Below are 19,014 nucleotides of genomic sequence, written 5' to 3'. Positions count from 1 at the left end.
GTTCTCATTTGTAAAACCGGGTTTATTCTCCTAAGTCTGGGTTGTTACAAGATTTAAATGATTAACATAAGATTAAATGAGTACCCTTGACACTCTTCATTTATTCAAACATTCTGCAGTATCTACTTGCCAAGAGCTGTGAATACAATGCTCTTTTTACCACACACTTTCCTGGGTGATATCATCTACCACCCCAAGGCTTTAACTCCCAAAGCATCCTCATGACTTTCAAATCTATATAGAGTTCCAGGGTGCCTGGCTGGCTCAGTCAGAAAAGCATGTGATTCTTAATCTTGGGTTGTGAATCTGAGGCTCACCTGGGGTATAGAAGATTACTTAAATCAACTTAACAATAAAAACGTCTATACACAATTCTAACCCAGAGAGCTCTCTCCTGACTCCCAGACTCATTCTGTCAACTTCCCACTGGAGAGTTCCATGGGGATATTCTGCAGACCTCTTAAAGGCAAGTCAATTAGTTTCCTCTGGGAAATCTAGTACACTCCCCCATGCCCACCCCACCCCACCCCACCCCCACCTTTTTAATCCCTGATTTAGAGAAAAATCCTCTTCCTCCCAAAGCCAGAAATCTTAGTAATAACAGTGATTCTTTCTCCTGAAGATTCTTTCTCTCCAATCACCATCAAATGCTGTTCATTCTATTCTTGTTTTAAATAAATCCCCTCCACTGAATCTCTACCACCTCCCCATTTCAGAATCTGATACTTTCTAAACCCCGCATCACTGAAATAGCCTCAAAAAGTTCCCATCTTTCTCCCTTCCAATCTGTTCTCCATACTGTTGCCAGATGATCTTTTAAAATGTAAATTAGATTATATATGTAACAAATTATTCAATAGCTTGCAAATAACTTCAAGATAAAATCCAAACTACATATTCTTGATGGTCTGGCCATTGCCAACTTCTCCAGCCCCATTCCTGTTCATATTCTACACTGCATTAATTACTTAGCATTTCCTAGAGTTCCACCAAACTCTCACCTCCAGGCCTTTGCATAAGTTGTTCCATTTTTCTGAAATGCTCTTAATTCTCCTTCTTAACTCATCCACATTTTTTAGACTTGCTTAGATATGGGTTCTTTCAAAACCCTATCCTCTTGTTCCCCAAAGCCTAGGTCAGGTGTTCCTCTTAAAAAGGCTGCCCTATTTCTCCCTTAATAGAAGATAGATAAATAAATAAATAAATAATAATAATAATAATAATAAATAACAGCAATAAACTCTCATACTATTTTATATTTCTTCAATATCTGTCTGAATCCTCTACCAGACTTAGAGCTCCTTTGGGGTAGAGGCCCCACCTTCTGTCATTCTACAATGCCTGACATCTAGTAGGCTAATCAATTAAAAAAAAAAAAATAGCTAACACTTTTAAAACTTACTATGTGCCAAGTTTGTACTTGAGTTAGAATATTTAATTTCAGCACTCCTATTCCAAGAAGGTGGTATTACTATTCCCATTTAAAAAAAAATTATTTTTTAAGATTTTTATTTATTTATTTGACAGACAGAGATCATAAGCAGGCAGAGAGGGAGGGGGAAGCAGGCTCCCCGCTGAGCAGAGAGCCCGACGTGGGGCTTGATCCCAGGACCCTGGGATCATGACCTGAGCCGAAGGAAGAGGCTTAACCCACTGAGCCACCCAGGCGCCCCACTATTCCCATTTGACAGATGAGAAAACTAAGATTCACAAAGATTAATGAGCTTGTTCAATTCACACAGCTAGGAAGAAGACAAGTTGTATATAACTAAACATAGCCTTCTGCTTCTGCTGGAAAATCTCCCCCGTTTTTATTCCTCTAAACTTAGGTCTCATATGAATCAATGCTCATCAGAACTTCTTCACTTATAGCCACTCCTCTTATGAACAGAAAAGCACCTTATAAATATACCAAACATAGTGATACTAACTCACAAATGTGAAAGGAAAACAATTAGGCAAAAAATTGGAATGCTGAAAGGTATATTTTAAGAAGAGATTTATCTAATATTGTCAAATATAGTATTTTCATATTACAGTAAGGGATTTCAATTAGTGGTAATCTGCCTTTTGTCAAGGTTATTGATAAGGGAATGAAAACGTACACAGAGCAACAAGGCCAAAGGGGTGCTGGCAGGGAAAGGCCAGCAAGCAAGACGCAGAAAGGCTTCATACAATGCCATTTCTTTGGTAAATTTTGGACCAGTCTTGTTCGCCCCAAAACATTACCAGCACATTGTCGAAGACGGCTGGATTCCTGTTGACAAAGGGATACTAAGCCAAACCCCACAAGGCCAATGCATAAATCAAAAGGTCCACTTATGTGCAGTGCAGGTGTTTACTTTTCTGTCAAATAAATAAGTAAAAATCTTTATTAAAAAACAAATTTCGAATCTGTCATGGACAAATACTTCAGTAGAAACCAATAAAAACACTTCTTGAATATTGTGACGATGTCAAAGTGCCAAGAAGTTTCTAAATGTTTACTCTCAGTAACTGTGCTTACCTCCTTACAGACACACTCTCAGGAGCACTGCTGTCTAGAATCCCACTCCTTCCCTGTGCCAGTGTCAGGGTATAGAACAGTCAAATTTGTTTCCTCCCATTTGGTACTAATTAACTCTCAGAGGGAATTGTTTTTTCCTCTTCTATTTCCTTACAGTTTACTGACTCTGTTTTCTAACTAGACATAAAACAGTATCCTCTTCTTTAAAGATATTTAAATACATAATAAGAATGACTATCTTTTTAACTTTTATTTATTTTTTTAAGTAGGCTCCATGCCCAGGGTGCAGCCCAACACAGGGCCTGAACTCACAACCCTGAGATAGAGACCTGAGCTGAGACTAAGGTGTTCAGCACCTGACTGGGTCACCCAGGAACCCCTATTTTATCTTCTTGAAGTTAGAGATACAGAGTGTAAGAGTATTTATTCAAATATGGCAGATTACTGTACATATTCACCAACACCAGCTCTCTGATCCCACCACACCCATGGGCACAGTATACATCCCCACCCTAAGACTTTGGGACTGGCCATAAGATCTGCTTTGACCAACAAAATGTTAGGGGATATGTGACAAAAAGCGTCAAAAGTACTTCTGTGGGAATAGGCTTGACCTCTTGCCTTCTGCCACTGCCCTGGGAAAGAACATGCTGTGGCTAGCTTGTTGATCCTAGGAAGAGAACCAGCAGCAGCAGAAACAGGGTCACCCAGCCCTGCTAAACCACAGTGGCAATCAGAATGACCCCAGGTACTGCAAACTTAAATTTGTAGTTCTACCTGACCTGGAAGTTTGTGAGAAATACATGTTCATGTCATATGCCACTCAGATTCCCCGGTTGGCTGTTACGAGCAATGGCTGACTAGTACACCGTGTACCTTTACTGGAGGAATTCAAAAGCCTTTATCAATTTCCTTGTAACAGAAAAGCTCATCTGTAGCCAAGACCTTGAAGGGCTCATAGGTGCCATGCATTGTGCTCAGGTAGCAGACTTTCAGTGATGCAACTGTGAGGCTGGCAGATGAAATATGAAGTCAACTTCTTGGGATTTTTTTTCCCCCTGGAAAACTGCATCTTACAGATCCCTTGCTTACTTGATTAATCCTTTGTTCTATTCTCTTTTACCAGAATATTTTCTTTCCAATATGTAATATCGGCAAAAATGCCTCTTTTAAAAAATCTGAGCTAAATACCATGAATGATCAAGACAGAGAGATAAAGAAGCACAACAAATGGACATTCACTAATACACACAATTGTTCCTGCTGCGTGTTGAACAGGAACACTTTCTGGTTGTTTTATTAACATTTCCCCCTTTTCATGCTCCTCTGGTAACTATAAAATATGCTTTGAATAAAGATTTTCTGGCAACACGGTCAGGATCTGTCTTTATTGCCACTCACATACTTGCACCACCGGCAGCAATGGGAAACCTTTTTCACTGGCTCATGTCCGTCACAAGCAACTTCTAGATTCAAAGTTTCATTTTGGGCCTGTGGTGGGAAAAGGAAGAACACAGGCAAGGGGAAAGAAGCGAAGGGGACAGTGGAGGGCGACCACATCTTGCTACGTAGCATAGATGGTATAGTCAGTTTAGAGGAAGGCTGGCCCTTGAGGAGGCACATGGCTCTTCAGTGGCATCAGTTAGAAACAGAAAAAAGACTTCAAGTTCTACTTCGGAAAAAAGTTGCTTCAACTCTTTCCAACTAACCTGTTTGGAACTGATTCTAGTTCCCAGGAAAGGAATCATGAAATGAGAGGGAGCTGAGGGCAGTCAAAAGTGCATATAGGCTTTGAATTTGGGTAGTTAGATCACCACCTCTTGACTCTCCCCCACAGAGCTCTGTGCCAGATCAAAGCCTACCCGTGATTCTCATTTCTTCATACAGAGGATGAAATAATCCCATCAGAGTTTTGAGGATTATGTTAAATAACATCAGGAAGCCAGTGTCCATTAACACTCACTCTTTTTCTAGGCTAGAAATCTTAAATCAGCTGTGCTGACTCCTTTGACATTTATATAGAACTAGTTGGTGCGTCCTACTGATTCTTCCTTCAAGACACTCTTTGATTAGCCTGTTTGCCATTCCCAGGAATGTGATCTCTGTCCAAATCCTTCGTGCCTCACACATCAAATACGGAAGAGCTTCCTGCTGACTCCTGCCCTCCTTCTTCTAATCCATACTGAGCACACCGCCAAAAGGTTTTCCACCATCATCTCTGCATCTTCTCTGTTTTAAACACGCAACTGGAATTCCAAAGCCAAGGCATAAAAGTAGAGTCTGACACGTAAGGATTAGAAGACAAGTCAATCCGTGCCGCAGTGTTTTTAACTGCCAGTCCATGGACTCCGCAACTTGTGAGAGCTGGTGGCATCAACACTCCTCTCCTGACCTCCAGAGGACCAGTCCGAAGATTCTACAGAGCATTTCAGAGGGTCCTGGCAGGGCTGGAACCCTGGCGCCTGCAGCGGCGACCAGCCCAAGACCACTCTTCTGCTTTTTCTCCTCCCCTATCTCACGCTCCCCGGGACTGCACTCCTGTTCAGGGGATTACTTACCAAATAAGCCACCGGCAAGCAAGCTTTAGTTTTAGGCTGCCTCAGCAAAGGTTGTGGGGGAATGGCAAGAGACACCATACAATGAGAGGAAGAAAAGTGGCCCTAGGAAACAAGATTCTCCAGTGAGATTCTGGAACTAGCTCACTCACTGAAGAAATGGCAAAAAGGACCCCGGTCCCTAATGATAAGCGGGTGGTGGTGAGCCCTGCATGCGGCAGCAGTTTGACAAAACTATGGTTCTGCTCTAAGGGAAATGCTAGTTTAGTGGTAGAGGTGGCCTTTGGATAGAATGAGCCCCCCAAATTGGCTGGCTTTAGCTGACTGCTTTCAAAGTCATGAAAAAAATGAAACCACCATTCAGGGCAGCCACCCCTCAATCTAGGCATTCTGTCAAAGTCGGAAGACTTTTAGGTGGTCTTTAAAAACACCCTTATTTCCCACAGCTGCAGAACAGGCTGCCAAAACTCAGGATCCAGATTTAATTGGAAAGATATCAGACCTCAAAGACTTGAATGCAAAGCCTCGACAAATCTTCGATGATGCAATCTGGGTCTGAACAGAAATGGGTGGGGACAGAAATCTGGAATGGGGATATCTGGGTGGATGAGCGAGGAATGTCAAACCCCAAGATTGTCTAAACTTTCTGGGTTGGGGCGACATAGCCCTGACTCCTGGTAGAAGACAACAGCCACCTGCAAAGACAACGCTTGTCCTCAAGATCTGCCTCTGCCTCTGCTTACTAGCTCCAAACCAATAATCAGGAGCTGATCACTCATGAGCACAGTCTGAACACGGGAATACGATTTCTGTTCTTGGAGGAAAGAATGTACACACCCAAGAACTTCAAGACCTGGAGATACGTACTGGCAGGGTCTAGAAGACTGTTTGTGGGAACGCATCTTGAGTGCGCTGGACTGGGACACATAATACAAGAGGAGCAGGAAGGTGCTTGTCTGGATTTCAAGGGATTCACCAGGGCATCTTTTGTTGCTTCTCTGCCCAGTGATAACAAAGACTGGGCAACTGTAGGAACCATGGATAAAGCAACTTAGAGCTCAGACACCTCTGGGATGAAGGTCTGGGTCCCCTCAACCTGGCAAGCCACCCTGACCTGCTGAAATATGGGCAAAGGAAAATGACAATTCAGGTTAGGGGACAGAAGAGGGAGACTGTGCTCATTTGTATGGTTCCAGCTTGCTTAAGCCTAGAACTGTCTCCCACAATCTCCATTCCTATATGGTTCTAAGCAAAGTTGGTCAAAGTTGTGTGAGAACAGGAGGCAGAAGCAGCAGCATCACTCTCTGAGTCACCATAACTAGATATGGGGACAAGGAGACACAGAGGCTAGCTGGTCCTTGGTGTCCCCTGCTTCGAGTCTAGTTCTCCTTCCCAACTGGCCCCAGGTCACCACCAGATGCTTGGCTGAAGAGCCACAGGCCAGAGCGCCCCTCTCTGCATGCCCTTGTACCCTGTGCAGCGCCCCCATCAGTGGCTCAGTGTGCCTGGCTTCTCAGGCTGACTGGCTGATAGTTCCTGCGTTCTACTTCTCTCCCAGCCACACCTTTCCCCGCAGTGGTGTGAGGCTCAATCCCTAGAAGAATTCCCTTATCCCCTAAGTCAGAGGTGCTCTGCTGCCCAAACTGAACTCTGAGTGACAGTTTTGATGAGAATATCAATTACAGCCTCCAGTCTGTCGAAACCGCAGGACTGCAGCTAACTGCACCATCCCTCCCGGACTGAGACTTTCAGAGGTGTGGCTGGTTATCACCTTGAAGGCTCTGTGATGAATTGGCTCTAAATTATTGTTTTCTCCTCATTAAATTAAATCACATCAAATTGTTGATATTAAACAATTTTGACCTATGAAAATAACTTCATAAGATTATACGATGTATTAGTTTTCTACTGCTATGCAACAAATTACCACAATAGGTTAAAACAAATCATCTCCTATTTTCTGCGGACCAGGACACTGGGCACAGGTGACGTGCGCCCTCCGTCAGGGTTTCCTAAGGCTGCAATCAGGTGTCAGTTGTGCTTGCCTTCTCACCTGAAGAGCTGGGAAGTTCTGGGGAAGAATTTGCTTCCAAGCTCATTCAGGTTGTTGGCAGAAATCCCTTCCCTGTGGCCATGTAAGGACCCAGCTTCCTGTGGCTATTGGTGGGGGGTTCCCACGAAGTTCCTAGAGGCTGCCTGAGGTTCCTGCCATGGTCTGATCAATAGGCCTTTTCACAACAGAGCGGCTACTCCTTCAAAGCTGGTGAGGGAAGACGTCTCTCGTTCAAGTCTGCTATCAAGATGGAGTCTTCTCTAATGTAATCACAGGAACGACAGCTCCCTCTGCCATATTGTAATGGTTAGAGACAAGACATAGGCTGTGATCAATGCTTAAGCAGGTGTAAGTATCAGAAGATGGGGATCATTGGGGGTCACCTTAGGGTCTCCTCGTCACAGTAAGTTTATGACCATCCTAGTAATGCGCTTTTGACACACCGCACAATCCGGATCATTTTAGTCTATCCTGAGTGCTCCTTTCTTTGATCTACTTTAGCTGTCTTTTCTCAGAACATGTCTAATTTTACAACTTCTCTGAAGAGAGGTAAGAAAAACTGCAATCAATATTTTAGGTATAGGTGCATTATAATTTGGCCAAAAAAGAAAAAAAGGAAAAAAAAGGCTATTGACAAGGGAGCCAAGAATACTCAATGGGAAAAAGACTGTTTCTTCAATAAATGGCACTGGGAAAACTGGATATCCACATGCAAAGGAATAAAATTGGACCCCTATCTTATACCACTCACTAAAACTAACTCAAGATGGATGAAGGACTTAAATGTAAGACCTGAAACCATGACCTCCTAGAGGAAAGCATAGGAGTAAAACTCTTTTTGACATGGGTCTTGGTAATGATTTTTTGTATTTGACACGTAAAGCACAAGCAACGAAAATAAGTAAGTGGGACTATATCAAACTAAAAAGTTCTGCACAGTAAAAGAAACAATCAACAAAATTAAAAGACAACTTACAGAATGAGAGAAAAATATTTGCAAACCATGTATCTGATAGGGGGTTAATATCCAAAATATATAAGAAACTCCTACAACTCAAGAGTAAACAATTGATTAAAAAGCAGGCCGCTGGGTGGCTCAGTTGGTTAAGCGTCTGCTTTTGGTTCGGGTCATGATCCCAGGGTCCTGGGGCCGAGCCCTGCATTGGGCTCCTTGCTCAGCGGGAAGCCTGCTTCTCCCTCTGCCTGCCACTCCCCCTGCTTGTGCATGCTCTCTGTCAGATAAATAAATAAAATCTTAAAAAACAAAAACAAAAACAAAAACAGGCAGAGGACTTGAATAGACACTTAAGAAGACATACAAATGGCCAGAAGTACCCTTCATGAAAGGTACCCAACATCACTCATCATCAGAGAAATGCAAATCAAAACCACAGTATACTACCTCACACTTGTCAGAATGGCTATTACCAAAAAGACGAGAATTAAATAACAGCAAGGATGTGAAGACCCTTGTGCCCTGCTGGTGGGAATGTAAGTTGCTACAGCCACTACAGAGAACAGCATGAAGGTTCCTCAAAAAATTAAAAACAGAACTACCATAGATTCAGCAATCCCACTTCTAGGAATGTGTCTGAGGCTGATGAAAGCACTGTCTGGAAGAGATGTCTGCCCTCCCATGTTCACTGCACCATTACTTACAATAGCCAAGATGTGGAAACAAATAAAGAGAATGTGGTATATATATAATAGAGAGTTATTCAGGTATAAAAAAGAAGGAAATCTTGCCACATGGATGAATCCTGAGGGCATCATGCTAAGTGAAATAAGTCAGAGAAAGACAAATACTGTATGGCCTCACATACTTGTGGACTCTAAAAATGTTAAAACTCACAGAAAGAGAGAATAGAATGGTGGTTTCTAGGGGCTGAGGGGTGGAGAAATAGGGAGTGGTTGGTCAAAGGGTACAAACTTTCAGTTATAAGATGTCTAAGGTTCAAATTCCTAATGTGCAGCACCGTGACAAGTTAATATTGTGCTGTATACTTGAAAACTGCTTCAAGAGTACAGCTAAGTGTTCTGACCACCACCACCACCACAAAATGTTAACTATGTGAGGTAAAGGGATGCACAAATCAACCTTACTGTGGTAAACATCTCACAGTATACACATGTATCAAATCATTATATGGTGCACCTTAAACTGAACACAATGCTATATGTCAATTATGTCTCAGTAACACTGGGTGGGGAAGATAGAGAAAGCTAGATTAAAATCTATTTTTACTCCAAAAAAAAAAAGAGGAAAAGTAAGGTGAGTTTTTCTGGGTTCTATTTCTCATATCCTTTTGGCTAATGTTCAGAATTTGGTTATTTCTGGTGGGTAGATATTAAAAATATCCTCCATACATAATACAGTCTTAAAGTGCAACATGTTTTTCTACATGGAAGGATATCTTTCCAGTTTCTGTCCCTTTTAATAGGGGGACCCTTACAAGTTCCTTGCAATAACTAAATGCCAGAGGGCATTAATAATATCATAGATCTATTCCAAATATATTTTTATGTTTCCTTTCAATATATTTAAATTTTTTTTAAAAGATTTTATTTATTTATTTGAGAGCAAGACAGTGAGAGAGAGCATGAGCGAGGAGAAGGTCAGAGGGAGAAGCAGACTCCCCATGGAGCTGGGAGCCCGATGTGGGACTCGATCCCGGGACTCCAGGATCATGACCTGAGCTGAAGGCAGTCGTCCAACCAACTGAGCCACCCAGGCGTCCCTCCTTTCAATATATTTTAAAAGTTACATACTTAGACTATCTCTGGATTGTCTATCTGGATGGATTTACAAGAAGCTGGTAACACTGGATGCCTCTGTGAAGGGGAACTGACTGGTGGGGGCCAAAAAGTTGGGAGAGCAGGACACTTTTCGCTGAGTACTCTTTGTACCTTTTGAATTCTGTTCCTTCTGAATATATTAGCTATTCAAAAAAAATCAAATAAAAAACAAACAAAAACCATCATGCTATGGAAGTTTCCAGAAGTTCCTTCCCTCGGTGCCAATATAAAATCAATCACTGACCACAGAATCCAAGCAAATATTAGAAAGGAAATGAGAAGTTTCTCTGCTTTCAGAACACTACTCCCCTTTGATGGGAAAGAGGCAATCACTGAGATTCATGCTGCTTGTGTGCGAAAATGTACCCTGCTTGCTTGTATGCTTTATTCTAATAACTTTTGCCAAGCTATGTGAAAAGAAAGGACAGAGAGGAAGATAGGAAAGAAGTTACTGTAGTAACGTGGTACTAAAGGAGGTGGCTAAAGCACATAATTATAAGAGATTAAAGCCTTTTCTATGACATTAAAGGAAAAAGACAAGACTAAGCACTCTGAAGATACTTATTTGAATATATTTATATTGCTTTACTGTTTACTTCATAAATTAATGTTTGATACAGCATTTTTAATATTTAGGCTTTAGTATTTTTTGGTGTAAGTGAAAACAGCATGATGAAAGGGAAAAGCATTCACACGGATGTCAGTCTCTAAACACAGACACCCTATATAAGACTCTGCTATACTAGCAGGCAGGGTATCAAATTCTGGAGAACTTGAAATTGAACACGTATTCTTATGTGTGGGCATCTGACTAGAAGAGAGATGCAAGATAACTATTAGAGTCAGACTGACCAGAGACCCAACCCCAATTCCCTTTAAATGTGTGATGTGTGAAATTTTGTCCATTTTCTCAACTGAAAGTGTTCCCTAATCTTCAAAATCTACCTCTTACTATAATTAAATTTCTTCATACACCATTATACTGGTGTATTCTAATTCAGAAGCAAGCACACAGTCTGTGGGGAGTGGGAGAGGGTAGCAGGAAAGCAGAGGTTCAAGGGAGCAGAGCAAGTCAAAAGTTAGAAAGAGAACAGAAACGCTGACAACCCAAACGTACTGTGTACTTTCCACTCACATGTCACTTATTAAAATGTTAAATAAAAAAAATTCTAGGGGTGCCTGGGTGGCTCAGTTGGTTAAGCATCCGACTCTTGATTTTGACCCAGGTCATGATCCCAGGGTCCTGAGATCAAGCCCCATGTCTGGCTTTGCCCTGAGCGCAGAGTCTACTTGTCCCTCTCCCCTCCACTGCTTGCACATTCTCTTTCTCTAAAATAAATAAAATCTGAAACAAAATAAAACCACAATTCTAGTAGTCTCAGTATGTGAAAAACTCAGAGGTTCACATACCTTTAACAAAAAACAAAAAATACTCATTTACATCTATACTTTGTTTACTATCCTTAAGCCTTTTTCCCACTGTGACACATCAGTAAGTTAGTATCCTTAATTCTATTATAAGAAAAATCCCAAGGTTTGGGGGTAGAGCCATGTTATGATTTTCAGAACTTTTGATATTTACTGTTTATCTCTTAATATGATCGTGTCTCCCTTCAGAACAATGTACCTCACAGATAATTTTTTCCCATCCCTCTTCCCCTGTAATGGGAAAGCATAGCCTTGCAGTTAGAAAGACAAGGATTCAAATTCCGGCCTTACCACCCCAGGTAACAGTATTTTCAAGTGTCAGTTTACCCACGAAATGGAGAGAATACTTATCATAGATGATGTGAGTTAAGAGCTTAGCAATAGTGCCTGGCAAAAAGCAGGTGCTCAAAAATTCGACTAAATAAATGAATAAATATACGAAACTTCAAAAAAGAATTAGGTTTTTTAAAAAATTTTTTAAAAGATTTTATTTATTTATTTGACAGCGATTACAAGTAGGCAGAGAGGCAGGCAGAGAGAGAGGAGGAAGCAGGCTCCCTGCTGAGCAGAGAGCCCGATGTGGGGCTCGATCTCAGGACTCTGAGATTATGACCTGAGCTGAAGGCAGAGGCTTTAGCCCACTGAGCCACCCAGGCACCCCGAATTAGCAGTTTTTGATGAGTAATTTATAGATTGTATTTGCTTAAAGGATGTATGCATTAAAAAAAAAAAGCCCCACTATTTCTGGAACATTTCTCATGGTTATCTACAGGCAGTGCTCAGGATAAAGCCCAATGTCTCCACACATAAAAAGGACATAAAGTTGTGTACTGCACAGTCCTGCTGGTCCCTGGAGCCTCATTTCTCACCATAGCTCTCTTATCTCTGCAACCTCTACCCTAATCCCAAGTACCTGTTTCTTATTTATCTCTGGGTTTGTCTACCTGTGTTCCTTCTGCCTAAGCTGTATCTCCAATCTTTACTTAAGTCCCATTCATTCTCCAGGTCTCGGCTTCTCTGGGAAGCTCCTGATACTGTCTCCCTTCCCTAATTCCCTATATTGAGGTCTGGGCCTCCTCCTCTCCCTGTCTGCGCCCCTACCATCCCAGTCCGTTGCTCTACTAGGACACTTACACCGTAACTGCCTATTGGTATTTAGAACTAGATCCTTTCACTTATTACTTCAATCTCAGGGTCTGACATATAGTAAGTGCTAAATGAATACAGTATAGGAGTCCTAGTGCTAATTCTATACCAAGGACTATCTGAATCGATGGGTTATTTTCTTCCTTCCCCTCCATAATGTCCCATTTTCACCTTTATTTGCAGAGAACTCAGGCAGCTGCCATTCTCTCAGGTTTATAGAGCTATTATGATGATAAGATTTACAACACTGTATCCATCCACTTCTATTTAACTAGTATTACTACTTACAAATTTGACATCAATATGTAGTTTAGAAGTGGGGCTCATACCAATGAAAACTTTAGACACTTAATATTTTTACTGCTTACACTATGGACAAAAAAAAATCAATCTGGATGTTAAGATGATGTATTAGAATAACAAAGAGACTATTTAGTCACAGTTTAGCTTAGAAACTTTTCTGAACCTCTTATAATTACATACAAGCTGAGAGAGCAATAGGTTTAGAGAACCAATGTGATGCCTATGTATCTTCTAAAAGTATTTTGGTGAATCAGTCTCAAAACTCAGCACGGCTTTTTTTTTTTTTTTTAAGATTTTATTTATTTATTTGACAGATAGATATCACAAGGAGGCAGAGAGGCAGGCAGAGAGAGAGAGGAGGAAGCAGGCTCCCTGCTGAGCAGAGAGCCCAATGCAGGACCCTGGGATCATGACCTAAGCCAAAGGCAGAGGCTTTAACCCACTGAGCCATCCAGGCACCCCTGTAATTCAGTTTTAAAAACATCTGTTAAGGCCCTCCCAAACGCAAGCCAGGCATACTGCTTGGTGCCCACACTTCTGTGAAGGGAAAGGAACAAGTTCATTTGAAGAACCCAGGAAGAATTTATATGGTGAGTATGCGGCAGAGACAGTACTGGAGCACAGATCTGACCCCAGACTTTGTATTTATTTATAAAATACCATTAAATTTGGGTACCATTATTTATCTATGAACCTGAGCAAATCTCCAAGCTCTATAGGGCTGTTGTGAAGATGTAATGAGAAGACCTATATGGTGTGCCCATCATGAAGCTAGGTACATAGTGACATTCAAACATGGTTCCTTCTTATTCTCTTCTCCTTGGTATTGCATCTTGCATCGCAATGGTGCTCAAAAAATGCTAACTGGATAGGGCGCCTGGGTGGCTCAGTGGGTTAAGCCGCTGCCTTCGGCTCAGGTCATGATCTCAGGGTCCTGGGATTGAGTCCTGCATCGGGCTCTCTGCTCAGCTGGGAGCCTGCTTCCCTCATTCTCTCTCTCTCTGCCTGCCTCTCCGTCTACTTGTGATCTCTCTCTGTCAAATAAATAAATAAAATTAAAAAAAAAAATGCTAACTGGAAATCAAGTCTCTCTCTACTTCAGAATACATTGCATTTGGCAACATCACTGCAGATGCTTTTGCTGTCCTTATAGTGGTTAGAGTTCAGTTATACTCTTTAAATAATAAAAGCTCAGGGACACCTGGGTGGCTCAGTGGGTTAAAGCCTCTGCCTTCGGCTCAGGTCATGATCCCAGGGTCTTGGGATCGAGCCCCACATTAAACTCTCTGCTCAGCGGGGATCCTGCTTCCCCCCCACCCCGCCTGTCTCTCTATCTACTTGTGATCTCTCTCTCTGTCAAATTTAAAAAAAAAAATAATAAAAGCTCAGCTCTTTCTTGTCCCTGTTGCTCACAGTTTTTTTTTTTTTTTTAAAGATTTTTATTTATTTATTTGACAGACAGATATCACAAGCAGGCAGAGAGGGAGGTGGGGGCAGGGAGCAGGCTCCCCACTGAGCAGAGGGCCTGATGTGGGGGCTCCATCCCAACACCCTGAGATTATGACCTGAGCCGAAGGCAGAGGCTTAACCTACTGAGCCACCCAGGCGCCCCAAAGTTCTGTGTTCATATCCATAATGACCTGACTATAGTATTTCATCTTTTGCCTGATTATATTAATGTCTGCAAAGTTCTAATTAAATCTCTCAGATCATGACAATAATAAACACATAATTTGTGTTGGGAAGAAAAACAAAACAAACCAAAACAAGCAAGTCTTCCTGTTTCTTCATTTCTCTCAACTGTAGCATTCTTGGGATTTTAGTATGACAGAGAAAAGATTTTGCTTATTGTTGAGAAAGGCTTCTAATTGTCCTCAGATTAAACTTTATGGCTTCAAAAGATTAACAACTTGACTGGCTTCCAAGAATATGTTAAATTCAACTGATATCTTATTATGTATCAATGGGCAACAAAAGAAAGACTTGAGGAGACTTTATTTGAAATTTAACTTAACACTGAGTTTAATGGTATGGAATTATACACCATTTAGACCATCTTTAAACTTATTTTTAAAAATAATGCTTCATATTTATCTCCTAGATTGAGATTAAGCATCTTAATTTTATTTGCAACTTCTATGGTTAAATGTTTATTACACGCACCCCCTTTTAAAAAAAAAAGTTACTCAGTTTTCATAGACATTAAAGATAACTCAAAATATGTAACTCACTGAATTCTACCTCTGAAACTAACAATTCAGTATATGTTAATTAAACTGAATTTAAATAAAAAATTTAAAAAATGTAAAAATTTAAAAAATGTCTACTAAGAGCAAAGTACTGGGTTCTTTGGGTGATTAAGATGATGAAGATCTGACCTTTTCTTTATGGAGTATATAATACACTAGATGATAGAGGAAATGAGAGAGGTACATAGGTAATTCCAGAATAAACTGGATGTAAGAACCTAAAAGAAAAGTAAAAGTGTTTTAGAAATTTGCAGGAAGTAGAGAATACTTTTAATTTAGAATGCCTAAGACAAAACAAAGGAAAAGTAGCATGCGAATTTGGTCTTAGAGAGTATGGTAGAACTTGGGACATTGAGTGGTCAGAGGCAAAGATCTTCTAAGACCACAGAAAAATGTGAGCAGAGGCTCAGAGATGGAGGGTTTGTAGCATACATGAAAAACGGTTTAAGTTCTAAAATAAAAATACAATAAAATGTTACAATTTAGAGCTCTACTCATAAATTTTGAGTAAAGAATTTTTTTTTAAGATTTTATTTATTTATTTGACAGAGATTACAAGTAGGCAGAGAGAGGGTGGGGGGAAGCAGGCTCCTGGCTGAGCAGAGAGCCCGATGCGGGACTCGATTCCAGGACCCTGAGATCATGACCTGAGCTGAAGGCAGAGGCTTTAACTCACTGAGCCACCCAGGCGCCCTTGAGTAAAGAATTTCTTAAGTGCTAAGTGTCATTATGATTAGAGATGTATAATTTGAGAGTTGTCTGAACCTCCATTCCTGAACTGAGATTAACTCTTCATCTATATTGTATAGTTAACTGAAATCTACATTTTCTACTCTGTTCTGTGGATAATGGTCTTTAACTTAGCTCCATTATTCTCTAGGAAGTATATTCAGACTAAATTGCTAAGAGGAAACAATTACAGACAGAAGCATAATAAACTGCCAGTTCAACTGAACCAAGACAGAAGAAGAATGTCAACATAGAGACAATGGAGAGGATGGGAAGAGGGAGGAAGGGCTTAGTGAGTCGGGATAGTTAGTCTCTACTACTTTGTATTTGTTTCAAGTCACACACTCTAGAAATCCGACCAAGTTGCAAAGGAAAAAATTAGGTCATTGCTTTCAGTTGTTTCTCTGTTAGATTTTTAATTCAATAAAATATAATCACATGCATTATGACTAAAAATACAGGTAATGCATTACAGAGTCCAGTTTGGAACTAACATTTTAATTTTCATATTCCATAGAGTAAAAAAATACATTTTTAATCAAGATGAAAAAATAAAATCTGCGGTTTAAAGTGTGCTACTGTAAAATGCCCTGAACTGGAATATACACATAGATATTGGTGCTAATTCTGAGCTATTTTGTTCTGAGGTCAACAGTATTTATAACAAGGAAATGTAAATTCTTTATGGTAGGCCCACAGTTGTTAAAATTCATGAGAAAACCTACAGTTCTCCTAAGAGTAGATTTTTACTCAAAAAATTAGAACTCGGGGCGCCTGGGTGGCTCAGTGGGTTGGAGCCTCTGCCTTCGGCTCGTCATGGTCCCAGGGTCCTGGGATAGAGCCCCAAGTCGGGCTCTCTGCTCAGCAGGGAGCCTGCTTCCCTTCCTCTCTTTGCCTGCCTCTCTGCCTGCTTGTGATCTGTCGAATAAATAAATAAATAAAATCTTTAAAAAAAAATTAGAACTCAATATATATTCTCACCATGGTACTCACATTTTCAGAGGTGTTTACACAGTGTAGTGTATGCTAAAGTCATCATGAAAGTCAATGACCAAACACCTGATCCTTCTTTTGAGGTTCTTCTAATCTAGCCATCTACTTTAGAATTTTACACACTGGTCTTTTTACTATAGGTACTGTTACCACCCAGGTTTCCAAGCTGTAACCACAGAAAACAACTCTAGCTGGCTTAACAGAAAAGGGATTTATGTGAAAGGATATATTGTTAGCCCACAGTGGCTGAGAAAGTTGAAGACCAGATTCAGAAAACAAACGAGAGCAGAGGAAGGCTGTAGAGTGAGGACTATATTAGGGAAAGAGCCTAGTGGGTACCGCAGGCTGGTCTGGGCCCCTGGCCACCACACCTCCTGCTGGGCACAGATGATGGATGCCATCAGTGGCAGTGGACATCAGTGGCATCATTGCCACTGACTTCTCTCTCCTTTTCCACGAGACGTTGCTGCTCCCACCCTGCTTATACAAAGAATTCTCTAAAGTCCTTGCTTTTCTTTGCTATCAGCTTCCAATTGAAAGAGCCCAGGCCATGTGTTTAAAAATTAACCACTGAGAAGGCTGAGAAAACAAGTATTTGAACTTTTAGGATTTTTACAGTGGGGGGTGGGTTCTGCCCTCCAGCCAGACCTGTGAGGAATTTCAAAACTAGGAAGAAGGTCGTAATGCTGGCAGCCAAAAAATCAAATAACTGATACAGGAACACCCACAGATTCAGGAAAGAATGGCCTACTCAGTACAAAGCCCTCTATTCTCTGGCTAAGGGCTCTGAAGCAAAGTCTGTGGTCACCTACCTAGGTTCCTGCCCCTAAAGCTTTTAAATGTCTTTGCTGGGCCCACATCTCCCTGACTTACTCCTGCCCAAGTGGTTCAGCACATATCAGGCTCATCGCTGAGACTCCTCGCGGCTGATGCTTTGATAACTAGTCTGCTATTCTGTTTTTACAACTAGGCCACAGTGGCCTCCCACCTTCATCCCTCAATAGTGGTTCTCATACTGCTCCCCTCTCTTACCATGCACACATTTCAGGGCTTGGGATCAGAAAAGCTGGTATGAGTCACAACCTTATCATTCACAATCTCAAGAGAAGGCTTGTTATTCATCTCTGAGCCCCACCATACTCACAGGTTGTCAGGGAGACCAAATGAGAGAAAGTAAAAGCCCTTTGTAACCTAAAATGATAAGCATGATTTTACTAGTTAACATTTTTCTTTTTTTAAGATTTATTTATTTGACAGAGATTGAGAGAGCACAAGCAAGGGGAGCAGTAGACAGAGGGAGAGGGAGAAGCAGACTCCCTGCCGAGCAGTGAGCCCAATGTGGGGCTCAGTCCCAGGACCCTGGGATCATGACCTAAGCCAAAGGCAGCCACTTAACCGACTGAGCCACCCAGGTGCCCCACTAGTTAACATTATTGATAGATATGAAAAACCTCCAGTTCTTTAGGATTAAGGCTCATCCTGTCTAAGTCTCTCTGGTTCTTCTGAGCACTGATGTCATATCTTTATTGTACTAAAAATTTAATTTTGTAATCAAAGCAGCATATGCTGATGATCTAAAAAGTCTTGTGGCTCGTAGTAATAAAAAGCTTATTCTAGGAAGGAAAAAAATGAAACAAGATGGGATTAGGAGGGAGACAAACCATAAAAGACACTTAATCTCGCAAAACAAACTGAGGGTTGCTGGGGGGAGGGGGGTATGGAGAGGGTAGTTGGGTTATGGACATTGGGGAGGGTATGTGCTATGGTGAGTGCTGTGAAGTGTGTAAGCCTGACCACTCACAGACCTGTACCCCTGGAGCAAATAATACATTATTATATGTTAATAAAAATAATTAATAAAAAAAAAGTTTATTCTAAAGACAAAACCCCCTGCCCTATGTCTTTCCTCTTCCCAGTCATACTCCCCAAGGCAATTCCTCTCAATTCTTTAGTTGTTTCTTCTGGTATTTACCTCTCTGTATTATAATTTTTATTAAATCAATATTCAGTATTCATATTTAAATACTGCTTACTGTGAGCCAAGCGGCATATATTTTCTTCCATAAGTAATTTAAAATTTTTCTTGGAGCTATTTTTTTCTTTTTTCACTCCCTTCATTTTCTATAAATCTACTGTTAATTTTTCATAAAAGCACCAAAAGACCCATGAAATCTCTTTCAATGTCCCTTGTCATTTAATGTTCCTGGAGCCTTTCGCCCTCCTGGTCCAGTCTAGATGTGAAGCCCGCCAGACCTA

General features: G+C 41.0%; 1 protein-coding gene across 2 annotated transcripts in view; it reads right to left on the bottom strand.

The window, feature by feature from the left end:
• BTBD7 (BTB domain containing 7) overlaps positions 1-19,014 on the bottom strand; it is a 78,104-nt gene that overhangs the window by 22,441 nt on the left and 36,649 nt on the right. The window contains exon 4 of one of the 2 annotated variants that reach the window (XM_032837304.1): positions 7,470-7,653. The exons of the other annotated variant lie outside the window; for it this stretch is intronic. Within the exon in view, the coding sequence (XP_032693195.1) occupies positions 7,643-7,653 (11 nt within the window). The 3' untranslated portion in view covers positions 7,470-7,642. Of the gene's footprint in view, positions 1-7,469; positions 7,654-19,014 lie in introns of those variants that run through there. 2 annotated transcript variants of the gene reach the window in all.

Source organism: Lontra canadensis, unplaced genomic scaffold (assembly GCF_010015895.1).
Source record: "Lontra canadensis isolate GAN:19392208 unplaced genomic scaffold, GSC_riverotter_1.0 scaffold98, whole genome shotgun sequence".
Lineage (NCBI taxonomy): Eukaryota > Metazoa > Chordata > Mammalia > Carnivora > Mustelidae > Lontra > Lontra canadensis.
Note: the sequence above shows the minus strand (reverse complement) of the source record. Positions and strands in the feature narration are given on the sequence as shown.